The sequence below is a fragment of the Notechis scutatus genome, chromosome 2 (genome assembly GCF_049901735.1).
Source record: "Notechis scutatus isolate UNSWTSFEM ecotype Mainland chromosome 2, rNotScu1.2, whole genome shotgun sequence".
NCBI lineage: Eukaryota > Metazoa > Chordata > Lepidosauria > Squamata > Elapidae > Notechis > Notechis scutatus.
In genome coordinates, this window is record NC_142010.1 from 22,676,795 (window position 1) to 22,691,497 (window position 14,703).

At 41.0% G+C, this 14,703-nt stretch overlaps 1 protein-coding gene across 9 annotated transcripts in view; it reads right to left on the bottom strand.

Moving 5' to 3' along the window:
* USP19 (ubiquitin specific peptidase 19) overlaps positions 1-14,703 on the bottom strand; it is a 42,422-nt gene extending 27,719 nt beyond the window's left edge. For 3 of the 9 annotated variants that reach the window (XM_087954426.1, XM_087954425.1, XM_026682663.2), the window contains exons 1-5: positions 10,441-10,713; positions 4,888-4,944; positions 3,768-3,896; positions 1,646-1,779; positions 1,015-1,386 (exon numbers count right to left, since the gene is read on the bottom strand). In XM_087954426.1, the coding sequence (XP_087810552.1) occupies positions 1,015-1,386; positions 1,646-1,779; positions 3,768-3,896; positions 4,888-4,944; positions 10,441-10,582 (834 nt within the window). In that variant the 5' untranslated portion in view covers positions 10,583-10,713. Of the gene's footprint in view, positions 1-1,014; positions 1,387-1,645; positions 1,780-3,767; positions 3,897-4,887; positions 4,945-10,440; positions 10,718-13,908; positions 14,052-14,589 lie in introns of those variants that run through there. The other 6 variants (XM_087954428.1, XM_087954427.1, XM_026682666.2 and 3 more) reach the window with 5 other exon arrangements.

A 14,703-nucleotide genomic window follows, 5' to 3' on the forward strand; every position in this document is an offset into this window, starting at 1 on the left:
GGTGAAGCTGTATTTAACCTTTGAGTGGTAATGCTAAGGAAAATTAAATTTTATCTAACATTATTTTCATTAATTGAACACATTTAATATGACAACTGTCTGTATATTTAGTTATTTATTTGAGGGAGATGGGCAGTTAAGAAATAAAAACAAACACTCTTACTGGTTGGCTTAAAAGGTTGCAGGGATTACAGATTGGAGGTGTAAGGAAATATTAGTACCGGAAAGCCACTCCCCCAACAAAACCCTACACCCACTCTGGAAGAAAATAATTGTGAACCTCTTTTACACTCTTGCCAAGTACTGTGACGTGAGCAAGAGTCAGGCACAACTCCAGAGACGCTTCACTTGGTATCACCCTTGAAAATTACGAATCAGCAGCAATTTCTAAATGGACACTGGAAGTTGCACCCAACATTGTGAGATGACATATAGAAGCTACGGTTGTGCATACAGGGAGTTGAAATCAAATACCTAGGAATATAACTCCGCCCCCGCCCCCATTTGTCTGATTTGCTTTCCTTTGATGGAACTATCAAACTGGGTCTTACTCCTCCTTCTCTTAAGCAGAGCTGCAGCAGCACAGCAAAGTTTATATAAAGCCTATCCGGACAAGCAAGATGACAAAACTCCACAGAGCAATTAAATATTATTGAAGTGAGGAGGCAAGTTTGAAATTCTCTTCAAGATCAAATAGAAAATCTGGGCTACGGTAATTTCCAATCTATGTTCTCCCAATATAAAAAGAAGCCTTGTTGGCAGAAGAGCTATGAAAATTGCCAATAGCCTAACAGTATTTCTGCTCTCCAAGTTAAGCAATATTAACAACCTAAATCCACCATGAGATGCTGGTTTGCAGGTTTAATAAGTATCCCCATTTTTCCTTGCTATAGGAAACCATTTCCTCTGACCAGCAAGCAGTCTCAATGTCTTTTTGATGTATAGGAAAAAGGATAAACTTTGGATCTCAACCCTGAGTCAAAAATCAGCATAACTCACCCCCTTGTTTCTTACCTTTAAGTCCAATTGGGAAGCCCCCTCAGCAACTCGGTCAGTCCTCTGATGATCAATTATTCCAGATAGCCCAGGGTTCCCCATGCTTCTGCTGTTCCTTTCCTCCTCAGACAAACTGGCTTTGATACACACTGCCTTGGTACCAGGGCCAGTGTGCAGTCTTGGGTTGAGAAGGTTCCTCCCTCCCACAGTGTCATTTTTCCCCAAAATTCGCTTTGGGTTAAGAGGGTCTCGTTTGCTTCTGATTAGTTCCACAGTACTATCAAGCAGGGGTTCTTCAGACGTTTCCCCAGCAGAAAGGGCCTTCTCTTTGCCATTCTCCTTACATGCAATCCTCTTTGGATGTTCTCTTGAACCCTCTTTGTGGCGTTTCTGGGGGTGGGGGGTGGGGGGCAATAAATCAAATCCAAGAGAAATATAGTGAATAAGCAACAAGTTCCTATCAGGTTAACTTCGTCACGCTTACAAAAAACATATAAACTCCAGCTAATCAGAGAATGACTTTAGAGACCACTGAACCTGAAAGCAAGCGATGGATCTCTAGAAGAGGCCAGAGATGATTTGACCCAATCTTGCTAGAGTTCAAGGTCTCAGGAATGCATGAAGAAAATATCAGAAAAGGGATGCTTACCCAAAGTGAAGCCCAGTTGTGCAATGGGATCTTCTTAGGCAGCACCAACTGTAAGATATTGCCTTTCTTGAACTGGACTTTGGTGCAGGAACTTTCTATCTCCTCGTAGAATTCACAGCTCCACTGACGGCCATCTGAAGGAGGAGACAAGGGCATAAGATTCTTCTTTGATGATTAAGGAATAAGGAACGTGTACCACAGCATGGCACCACTGCAGGGCAAGACAGTACTTGGCTAGCACGTGACCTGATGAGATGCTGTATGAAATCACACTTATTCTGAAATAAATAGGATGGTGCCTTGCTCTCCTCGTGAAATACAAGCTTTAAAACCTTTCTCCGTTGGGTCATTTCGCATTGGAAAGGAACCTCTGCAAAGAGTAGACGCTTCGCTGCTATATTATGGCAAACGCTATTAATTTATATTGTAAGGGAGTGAAAGGTTAACTGGAACTTCTGAAGGACACTAACAATTGAGCCAAGTAAAATTTCTTCTTTGAACATTGACAAGTTGTTACTTTCTCTGTGCTGAACATGTGTTAATAGCAAAAATAATGAGCATCATGAAGGCTTATTTTTGTGCCTTAGCAGCATACTATTTTAATGAATGGAAATCTAAGCTTCACAAGAGCCTGCTAAACTGCTAGGTTACATAGAGAAGTTGTGTTTTGTTTTTCAAATCATGTACAATCATAATTATGTTTCTAGAATGCTTGATGATTATTATGTGTCAGCTTCTTCCGGGGACTTTAGATGTCTGATCTTTATTTGCTATGATGGATTTTTTTAAAAAAAGGTATTTATTTTAAGAATTCAGCTATGAAACAGCAGCTAAAAGACTAAAATACGTTATGTCTCCTAAGATTTAAAATTTAAAGATACTTAATAAGATGGGATACAATAAAACCTTGATTTATCATCACTCCAGTTTTTTCTGCACCAAAAAAGGTGTTTTTTTAAAAAAATTGAAGTTTTCTTCTTTGTCAAGCTGAGGGCTATATTGTCTTTTGAATCATGAGGAAAAAGACAAGTAAATGGGGCCAGGATAAAAACTGCATTTAATTAAATTAACATTAATATAAACACTTTATCATTCTTCAGGCACATTATACAAAGACCTAGCTTTCTGGAGAAATGTATAATGATGGGAAAGGTGAAAAGAGAAAGAAAAAGAGGATGACCGCTGACAAATACATGAATTCAGTAACTGTAGTGATGCGTGCATTATTAGAGGATCTGAAGAATCAGATTGGAACAGATCCTTCTAGAGAAAATCTATCCATGTGGTTGCTAAAAATCAATAGCAACCTGATGGCATATAATCAATCAACTCATATGAATAATTTCCACTTCCCTCTTCTATCATATTAAAAGTCACAAGTTGGCTGCAATTGCAGGTTTCAGAGAACAGATGGAGTCCAAGGGCTTCAGGTTATATGCCACTGTTCTAACCAGATATCAATATCCCTGGCACATATACAGTGGAACCTTGGTACTCATCCTTAATTGGTTCCAGGAAGCATGATAAGTGCCAAAAGTTATGAGTACCAAACAAAATTTTCCCATGAGGAACAACATAGTGAATCACAAGGCAGCTGACACCAACAAGTTCCAGCTTGTGTGTTGAGTACTAAGCAAACAATGAGTATTGGGACAAAATGTTTACATCAAAATGCATTGAGTACCAAATTCAATGAGTTTCCAAAGAGTTGAGTACCAAGGTACCACTGTGGTGTGCAACGTAATAAAAAAATATTATTCAGAAAAGTTGTAAACGCTCCTTTTCACAACTGCTTATTTTCCTTGACAATATATTTCCTGCTGGTTAGCTGATTTTTCATAACTCATTATATCTAAACTTTAGTCATACATTGCAGGAAGAGCTAAGTGATGGCCTTTCTCTCTCTGGGAGAGTTGGGAGTCCCAGGTTCTTTGCATGACCCTACATCAAGTGCATTAAACTGCTCTCCCATTTTGCCTTCTTTGGCAAAGGATTTTATATTCATTTCTGCTGGTGAACAAAAACAGAATCTAAAAAGTAATTTTTTTAAAGGAGAAACTATTTCTTCTTTGCATGCTAATTAAGAACTCTATGAATATGGAAGGAAAGTCTGCATTAATACCAGGTAACTTGATGACACAATTGGTGTCTGTGAAAGACGAATCCATTTCTTCAACTTTTGGGTTCCTGCTGCCCAAATTCAGTTTCACAATAACCTCATCAGCATTCTGCTTCCACTCCAGCTGCAGGTCTAGGAAACAGACAACATCAATCTCTCATCTGTAAGTGATAATTAACAGCTAACTTCCCAAAATGGGGAAAACAAAACACAGACTCTAGATAGTTAGTAACATGGTACACAAGGTGCATTTTGATCAATAATTAATATTGCCACACAGAATGTTAAAATGGGAACTACATAAACCATCTACTGGAATTATTGCAACTCAAATGGTCAAGCAACCCTTATGAAACTTTGCAGTCCATCTCACAGAACAGCTACAAATTTACTAGATGTCTTTAGAAAATCACTTTCCTAATTTTATCTCATATTTGATTGGCTACTGGTCACGGTCATGCCTTTAGGTGGCTTTTCTAGGAATCATGGCAATGACAGCAAATACTACCTCCTTTGTGCCAGAGTGCATGATAGGTTTCTAGTCATGTTGACTGTTCCTTTCCAGTTTCCAATGCCCTGCTAGCTGGAAGGGACTGCTAGAGGTCAACACCAGACAGGACTTTGGGGGTTATAGAAATTATGTACGTAAAACACTTCGAACACTGACCCAAAATACTAAATATTTACTTAGCCATTGGCTCAAATCATGTGAAGATGGAATCTGTTAAGAAAGTATGGCATCCTGATTCAATCACACCCAAGCTTTGACAAAGACAAGAGATCCCCTCAATAATATACCCTGAGAAATAATCCATGGTTGTGAAAACAGAGGGTTCAGATTCTCTTGTGGATTCATGACCCCTTGCCCTTAGCTGGTTTTACAGCATGCTTTTCCATAGCTCACAGGAACCAGTAATAGGTTTGTCCCCACTTTAATCAAGCAGGAACAAAGCTTTATGTTTATGATTACAAATTCCCATTTCTTTTTCATGCATCTTTTGCCAGGCTGTTAATTTTCTAGAGATTGTTAGGAAATTAATCCTTATGTCAGAGAAATAAGAAAACACATGAAAACAAAGTAGGTGGCTGGAGCTTCAATTAGTTATGCATTCTTCTGACTTACCATCCACAGATTCCCTGTGCCAATGGGGCTCTACCAGATTCAGGCTAGCAATAGTCTCTGGTGATCAAACAAATGCAGAGGTGTGCTGTTTTGCTACGAAGCATGTGAACAAAGGATTTTTCTAACTTTGAAGCTGGGCATTCATACATTACAATTTACATTTTAACCAGAATACTTTCACAGAACTGCCTGAATAAGGGACCTGCACAGATCAAGAGGGAGGTAAAGAAAGCAACACAGAGAAAAATTTAACAAACCAGACAGGACTTAAAACCAAGGGTGACGACTCTGTGGTCTTCTCGCTTGTTATGGATTAAATTTCTTATCAGTTGCAGGGATATAGGTAGTCCTTGGCTTATGACCGATCAAGCTACCTAGGTTTTGAAGTTCCAACATTCCCTCTCCCCCCATCATGCAGTGTCCTGCAGTCATGTGACCATGTGTTACAACAATTTTGCTGAAAACCAAAAGTTATTTCCAGTTTTCGGCAAAACCATAGCATAGCAACAATGAGTTCACCATCACATTCATTTAATGACTGCTGCAAAAAACGTTGCAAAACTTACGACAGTCATGACATATGACTGTAATGGTGGGTAGACTCCATTACAGTCATATGTCAAGGACTACCTGTACGGTTAATAAGGAGTAATGCTATGAGTTTTAATCCAGCCTTGCGTGGAAGGCCACATCTCTGCCTTAAGGAATTTTCACGTTTGCTGGTTATCTGACCTATGGCAACAAATGTTAGATGTTATGTCACATTATAAAACCAACACCTTAATGAAATAATTTAACCTCGCCTCCCTCTTAATCAACGCATGCATGAAAAGTGTCTGCAACATGATACAAAGATACACTTTGAAACATGTCTCTCTGGATGGCTGATACAAGCATTTATGGAGATCACAGAGCAGGCTTCTTTGGCAGGACTGTAGTCTCTACCAGTAACTCCTGCCTCCTCTGCAATTATTCCACCATCCTGCTAAAAGCTGCAGTTTCATAAAGAGCAAAGACAGTACAATCACTCATCTGTTTTTTAACACATAACTGTGAAGGAAGTCCACAAAGAGCAAAGAGGATGACAGTACATTTAGTCTACCTAGCATTCTTTTCTATTCATTAAGGACAAAGCTTTCTTCCCTCACAATGGTTGTACCAATTTAACAGGAATCCAACTTTCATTTTAAAACATTTATCAAGCCTACAAGTATAAAATCAAGCTTAAAAAGTTAAACTTTCCACTACGATCGATCCCAATCATCCTGAACTGTATCTCTCTGAACCTTTCTGCAAACTCCAGATCCAATTCCTTAGCAATACCGACTATCCTGCACAAGGTCTTATCCATTCTAAACAAACCCTTTTTGCCTACTTGAGAATATCAGCAACATTTTTCCCCAAGGCCACAGTGATGGTTTGTATAAACCTTACTAAGATTTGTCAATCATGGTTACTGAATAAATTACAATTAGCTGGTTTTATACATTATAGGGAAAACACAAAAATGTACTATGGCTTAGAGTGCCACTCAAGTCTTTCACCTGTACAGCTGCAATCACTGAAATCTTATTTTCTTTCTCATAACCTTTCACCTCATTGTTCTTATCCTATTTTGTTGTCTGCTCTATATTACCAGGATTCAAATCAATTTCCCCTCTAGCAGCAGAAGGGAAGCAGCAGAAAAAAACATCACAGAGTTGTAAGTTGCAGACTCCAAAGCTAATCTGTAATCTTATTTGATGGAATTTCTCCGCATTGGCTTTCCTAGAGAACCCAGAGTTCTAATACTGTGACAGAAAAAGAAACATTTGTGAATTCATTTTCCATACCATAAATGACTATCTAAAGCTCTATGTCTCTGCTTACTGACCTCCTTTCCAAACTAAAAGTCTCCATCTGCCGTAAAATTTCTTTATGCAAAAAAAAAGTATTGTCAAAATCTACTGAGCTAAAGCAAACTACCCCTTGTGGCTAAATGTCCACCTATTCATTCATAACAAGAACCAAGAGTCTGTGGAGCAGAGAATCCTCTAGATCTGCTGCATGTTTTCTGAATGTCTGTAGTCTACCAGGAAGTGAGACCCATTAGATGCTGCTTACTTTGATGCAAAAAAAAACCTGTTTAATACCTGCTAAACTTATCTCGTTTCTTACCTAAAGTTGCTCTAAATTGTGCATTTCCTACATAGTATCCAATACCTTCCCTGGCAGACTTCCTGATCACCTGGTTTTGTTTTGAAAAATAAGATTATTTAATTAAAGTGAATTAACTGTGACGCTAACGTGCTGTGATGCTAGCTCAAAAAAAAAAAAAAAAAAAAGGTCTATTTCCGATAATGCCCTTAAAACATTCTTATGAAATGGTGGTGTGGTGCACAGCTTCATTTGGAAGTGGATCCTTCTCTGACCACTGCCCAAAACAAAATGCAAAAACAAACCAAGATGGAGGAAAATATTCATATGTAGTGGGGAACAGCCTCACTCGTCCACTTGCAAATCTTTCCTCCAAATTAACTTTCATAGGGAAGAGGGGATTTGTGTTGTTGTTTTTTTACAAGTACAGCATCCTCTAGCACCCTCCCTCTGTTTCTACATTTCCATATTCAATTTCACACAACATAGATTAGCTAGCTGATTCTTTCACACATTTTTTTTCACCGTTACTCTAATGTAGGTGCTCTCCAGATATGCAGGCTTTAATTTCCAGAATTCTCAGCACCAGTCATAACTAGGTTGGAAAGTCTGTCTTAAATGGTACTTTTAATAGTGATTCAGTGTGATTTCCTTTTTATTCCAGTGTGTGCTGCACATTTGCAATGATGTGACCAATGTAGTGATTCTTGATCAATCAATTCATGGTAATGCTATGGTATATATTTTCTTCATGAAATCCAACTTCACTTTTTGAAAAAAAGGAAACAACATGCTTGGATTTTCTGTAAAAACTCTGACCTGCTTCAGACAGTGATAAGTCAGGCTATTTTTTTTTACCAGTTTGTTTAGAAAATGGTCTGGTTTGCACATATGAAGTCATAATAGATGGCTCATAAATCACCCTAAGATAAAACACACAAATTCCATTGCAACTTTGTTTTTATACATGTGCAAAAGTAGTAGTAATATCTGAGGAATGAAAATGAAAACTATTCTTTCCAGCCCTAAAGCACTAGGTATTCTTGTATTTTCTGAGCCACTGGCTCAATATGATAAATACTAGTAAATAGCCCTCCTTCCCTCCCTTCTTTTTTGGATACCTATCTCATGCAATATGACTCTGGGCAGCATATAAAACAACAACAACAACAAAACCTATTTTACAAATGGTCAAAAATACACAAAATTATTATAAAAGGCTAAGACAGAACATCAGAGTATAAATAATAGTGCTATCTAATCAAATTACCATTCCCATGCAAGCCCCAAGACTGTTGACACAACCAAGTTTTAAGGGAGGTCCGGAAGGCTGATAGACGGGGCCGATATCACCATAGGGGAGATATGATCTTCCACAGGGCTACGTCACAGCAGAAAAGGCTCGTCTACTGGGTCCTGTCAGAGGTAACTCCTTCGCAGGCAGGACCCACAACACATCCATTCTGCTGAAGCTGATGGGGTGGCCAGGTGTAACTGGGACGAAGTGGTTTCTCCAAGAATCTGGCCCCATGTCATGAAGGGCTTTAAAAGTCCAAACTAGAACCCTGAATTGACCCAGAAGTAAACTGGTGACCAAAGCAGTTCGCAAAGCAGAGATGCAACATGTGCTGCTCTAGGGACATATACCCACACATATGCCCACACCATTGCATTTTGAGGAAACTTCTGAATACTCTTCAAGGGCAGCCTTATGTAGAGCCTATTATAGTAGTTCATCCAGAGTATGAGTTGCTGTGAGTAGAGCTTCCGGATCCATAAATGGGTGCAACTACCACATGCTCTTTGACAGGGGAGTGATGAATGCCGGAGGAAACCCCTCCCCCCAAGATGCACACTAGGTTTGTACGGGGCAGTGCAACTCCATCCACTACCAAGATGGCAGAGTCCCAGAACCTTAGCCCCAAAACACAGAGTCACTCAGTCTTGCTGGGTTTCAGTGAAATCCTGTTGTTCCCTCATTGCAGGCACAGAAATAACACATCAACAGCAACCCAAAAGTGCTTTTTCAAAAGGCAACTGGACTTTGTTTTTTTCCTTGAAGACGTTTCACTTCTCATCCAAGAAGCTTCTTCAGTTCTTGGATGAGAAGTAAAACTCCAAGGAAAAACAGTTGCCTTTTGAAAAAGCACCTTTGGGACAACCGTGACCTGAATGACTGCGAATCTCCATAAACATCAACAGCCATGCTTAATTTGCCAAGAGCAGATGTAAAACTGGATTTCATCATCATACCGATGATGCCTCAGCTCATGGAGATGCATGAGCTTACTTAGCGGTTTCATGTAGATGTTGAAAAGGAGAGGAGAGAGCACCAAACCCTGTGGAACCCCACCCAGCAGAGCTGAGGGCAGGATCTTTCTTCCCCAGTCACCACTAATATCAACTCTAGAAAAGGGAGAAGAACCAGCACAATAATGCACCACCAATCCCCATCCCTGGATCCCATCCAGGATATCATGGTCAGTTATATCAAAGCCTTCTGAGAAGTCCAGAGTGAAGATGGCTATATAACCACCATCCTGCTCCTGCCAAAGATCATCTAAAGATATCATCCATCCCATACTCGGTCCTAAATCCAGACTAAAAGGAGTCTGCTTCATTCTGCAGTCTTTGAACTTATTGCATGATCACCTTCTCCATCACCTTCCCTAAAAAGGGAAAGGTTTGATACTAAAAAAAAAGTTGCCCTGTGTAGTGGGTTCCAAGGATGGTTTCTTGAAGAGGGGTAAAGCAAGGCCTCCTTAAGAGGCAAAGAAACAAGTCTCCTATCCAAGGAATTCACCACCACTAGAAACCACTCGCATGATACTCCCTGGGCAGTTTTAGTCAGCCTTCTCTGAAATCTCTCAGGGTCCATCAGTGCTGAGGACAGACTGCCTCCCTGAGGTATGTAATGGTGCTGGAGAACCCGAGTAATCAGGTCATATCTGACCATGACAAAGGGAGACACTAAAAGTCCCCCCAATTCCAGATCATATTGCCATTGCTTGGGCAGGAAACCAGATCATACTTGTGATGGGCTCTGGAGGACCTGGATTAGGCCCATGGTTGTGATGGCAGTCATGAAGTCTTGAGCTGCCCATGACCACAACCTAAAGAAGTCAGATTAAAGTCCATAGAAGTCTAGAGGACTAGCAACAATCTCAACTGATTCCAAGAGGCCAACTTAATGAACAGGATCTCCCATCCGGCAACCTGTGGAGCAGCCCCTAGAGCCTTAAGAGACTCTTTGATGACAATCAGCACCACAACTAGCCAGGAGTCTTAGCTGATGCCATACCTGAAAGCCACTCGGGCACATTTTAGAAAGAGCCAACCCCTCCCTTCCAGCCAGGTCTCGGTAATACATGCCATTAAATTTATAAGTGCAGTGATACCTATGGCTTAAATCTGTACCTTTCTTTGAGTCACTGCCAGCTGGTTTCTCGCCTTCCTTACTTTCCTGATTGGCCCGATCCTTTTGCTTCTTCTTATTAGTTGCATCATCCACTCCCCGAGCTGTTCTCCTCTGACCAGGGACACTGGCACTGCTGGACATTTTCAGCCGTTTGGAGGAGACAAACAGCCCACCGGGGTCGGTGACAGACTCTGGGTCAGGGGTGCGACGTTTTCTTCCCGAGCCAGCTATCTTGGCGATTCTTTGTGGTCAATCTTTCTGGCAAGGAACAAATGCCTGGAGACATATGGAAGGATTATCAGATTAGTATGGCAAATTTTAAAAGGGAAAAACCCTGAGCTAGTAGAAGCTATACTGAGTTTAATTTAAAAAAAAACACCATAGAAGTGGATCAAACCCCTGGCCATCTAGTCCAGCAGTGGCCAGGTAACAACACATGGAAACCCACTAGTCTCCTAGCCTTCAGAGGCAGTTCCTCTGCCATCAAAACTAGTAGCCATTGATCCCCATGAATTTGTCCAACCTTTTTTTTTTAAGCCATCCAAACTGGTAGCTAGCAGCACATCTCATGGTAAAAACAATTCCAAAATTTGTTGAGTATTGTCTTAGAAAAAAAAAAAATCCTTTTGGCTGCTCTAATTATTCCAGGACTTTCATTGGGCAACCTCTGGTTCTATTGTTTTGGGCAGAGGAGAAATAGCTGTTCCTTGTTGATTTTATTTACACCATGCATAATCTCAATCATGTCCTCTCTTATTCATCTTCTTCTAGTCTAAAAATCCTCAAATGACACAACCTTTCTTCATGGGTAAGCTGTTCCAAGCTGGTCCCTTGATCATCTTAGTTGCCCTTCTCTGAGCCTACATTCCTTTTGAGGTGAAGCAGCCAAAACTGAACAGAAATGAACAATGTGGTCCACAACTACAAGCTTTTAACAGAAACTAACACAGAATGCTTATGCTTGGGTTTTAATACCACTGAGTGGTAAGGACAATATTCCTTAAGGCAAGCAATATTTTACGCCTTAGCTTGATTTAGAAATAACTGCAAAAGAAAAGCACTTTGTGATGAGAATTTTACTTGACAGAGTAGGAATACAGCCCCCACAAAAGTAGTCAACATAGAAAATCATCTCAAGAGAGAATGCAACAGAACAAATGGGTGCCTCAGACATCATGAGCCAATTTGCTGTCATCTGATAGCTTTCCATTATAGTATTAAACTCAGAGCAGCTGAATGCAAGTTAGTTTCTACACTGGACATTGTTGCTATGAATGGGAGCAGAAGCTGGCTAAAAAAACACACACACACACATCCCACAAAAAGTCCTTGATGTCTATTTAAAGCAATCCCCAACTATTTCCCCCCATTGTAATAGAACGTACTTAATATGTTAGCTGCACCTTAAATATATATATCTGCTTGAGACTGAACCACATCATAAACATCTCTGAAACCCAGAGAATCTCAGCTTGCTAAGGTGGGCAATGCAGGCTTCTTGCTGAGCTCCAGGCAGACACTTGTCTAGCCCCATTCCTTGTCAGCAAAGTACAGGTATCCCTTTAGACAGCACAGAAGTCTATTTGTCAAATGTCACTTTCAATTTCAATCTTCAGCATTTGTTCAGAACAAAGAGAAAAGGCAGCCATGAGATGAACCCAAAATAATCTATTTTATTTTCTACATTTATATTATGCGAACATAGCTACTAAGAGCCCTCAAAGGTTATTTCCCCCCAATTTTTGCATTCTTTATGCATAACAAAGAAAAAGGAAGCCTGGGAAATGCCATTCAAATTCATGTAGAATTTCTCAAGAACCACAAGAACCAAATTATGAATTTCCTACGTGAATAGGGACTGATTTTTGAGTTCTTTCCGCGCTCCTTTAACATAACTGACTAGTTGTCCCTATCAGTTTAAACTGATCATTATAATTTCTGAAGTAATGATATGGCACATGCAATTCCAAACTAAGCAAGAAGAAATAACGCACTGGCATTTCTATTTAGTGGGATGTTGTGGTTAATATGTCCAAACCATTCCCAAGGAGTGTGGGACTAAAGACTAATAAAATGTTTAAGGCAACAGCTACAACACAGGATGCAGAAAATGTATCTTTGCCTGAACCAAAGGTGGCACTACCAGCAGAAGTCCTGGGGACAACCCATGCTTTCCCCAAGAAATATAAGATAAAGGAACCAATCAATATTCAAGGGAACCAACAACAGACATCTGGTTTTTAATTTCAAATATTGATCCAACATATAAATGTGAGCTTAACATCCAGGCTTAACATAGTGTTTTCCCTGCATGTCAGAACTAAACTTCCAGAATTGCCAGCCAATGTTTTTTATAGTCTATGACATCTAGCTAAATTATAGGGGGGGAAAAGCCATCATTTTTGCAAATTAAATCAGAAAAAAAGTGTTAACACTTATGTAACAGGGAGCGCCCATTTTATTTTCAAAATACATTTCCACTTTTCATTTTCCATCATTGAAAAACATGATTAGACAATAGGAAAAGGTTATATTTTCATATACCAATCTATGAAATCTAAATTATGATATGCCATCAGAATTCAGGAAATGTTTATGTAACAAGTACAGCCAGATCACTTTCTCCAATGAGCCAAGTTGCTTACTAGAAAGAAGCAAAACATAAATACAAATAAGTTTGCTAATTGAAACTTATAAAATAAACTGTAAAAATCTTTGAAACATTTTTTTCTAGTCCTCAGAAAGTAAGTAAGATTTAAGGATGTTTTTAAAATATAAGATAGGTTATAGAAGGAAGAAATGATTTGTTGTATTTTAAGATAAGGTAATAAGTTACTAAAACTTACTTGTGATAAAAGAGGAAGCCATTCCCTTATATATTTTTTTCTTTACTACATTTTTTGTTTTCTTTATTTACTGCACTTTCTATTTTTAACCTTTCATTCAAAATTAGTATTAGTTGCCATTTTCAGTGCAATTACTTATAAAGGAAGAAGAAGGCATCTGGGGAGTGAAGCTCAATAGCCGTGATATATGTTGAATTTGCCTCACATAAAAACCCTATCTTTAGAACACAGCAACGGACATCATGCCACCTCAAGCAACAACTAAAATCCCAGAGGAACGCCTTTTCTTTTCTTTTTTTTTTTTTGTAGCCACGGGGTTCTAAAGCCCAAAATAAGACGTCAGAGATAGAGGTAGATGTCTGAGATCGGCAAAGATTTCACTTGCAAAACACGTTTCCTCAAAAAGTTGGTGTGGGACGGTCTCCTGGGTATCCGACCTCTTCCTTTCACCAACAAAGAGGCAAAGGAAGGTACTCAAAGCGGATACTTCAGCATCTTCAGTGGGGGGGGTCGGACTAGAAGACCTCTCAAGGTCCCTTCCTGCTCTATTCTGATTGACATCTCCCTCCCTACCTCCCCCGACGATTAGCATCCGATATAGCTGCCAACCGGGCTCCCTACCCCTTTGGCTCGTAGAGACGTTGATCCCCAAAACGAACCGTGAGCGCCGCTCGTTTTCGTCCCAAGGCCTCCTCTTCCTCGGCACCTGTCAGGGTTGTCCCAGAAGGAAGGACGCCTCTCGCGGGGCCGCTACGGCTTTCTGGCCGGGATGCGCAAACAAAAACAAAAAAAAGAGAGAGAAAGAGAGAGAGAGAGTCTTTTTCTCCTGCAGCTGAGGCGCTATATTGCAACGCCGGAGCGCGAAGGGCAAAAAAAGGGGACGCTTCTAACCCGACAACGAGAAGAAAGCGGCAGAGTCTCCCGCCATTTGGCGCCGGGGTCCACGAGGCTGAGCCGCCGGCATGCACGAAAGGAGACGGGGGGGACTGAGGGAGGAAGGAGGAGGAGGATTACCAGGCCACCAGCCGCGCGAGAGAGGCTGAGCGCCTTTGAAGTGACAACCGGCAAACCAAACGCGGGGAAAGGGCTTCTTCCCGCCGGGCCTCCTCCCCACCCACCCACCCCCCCTCACAGAAGCCCCGCAGCCAGCGCCCCTCGTCCCCATAGAAACACCTCCCGGTTTAAAGGCCCCTCTCCGCGGACTCCCAGGCCCCGCCCTCCGCCTCTTATTCCCAAGTCCCCCCTCCTTCGCCGGAGCTCTCCCCCCCTCCCCTCTCCGACAGTTCCCGAGGGAGGGGTCACTCACCGGCCCCCTCCCGCTGCAGGCCCCCGGCGACTCCCCCGCCCCCCCCGGCCCGCGGTTGGTTGGGTTGGCTTTGGTTTCGAAACGAAGTTCCGAACGGGCAAGACGCAGGA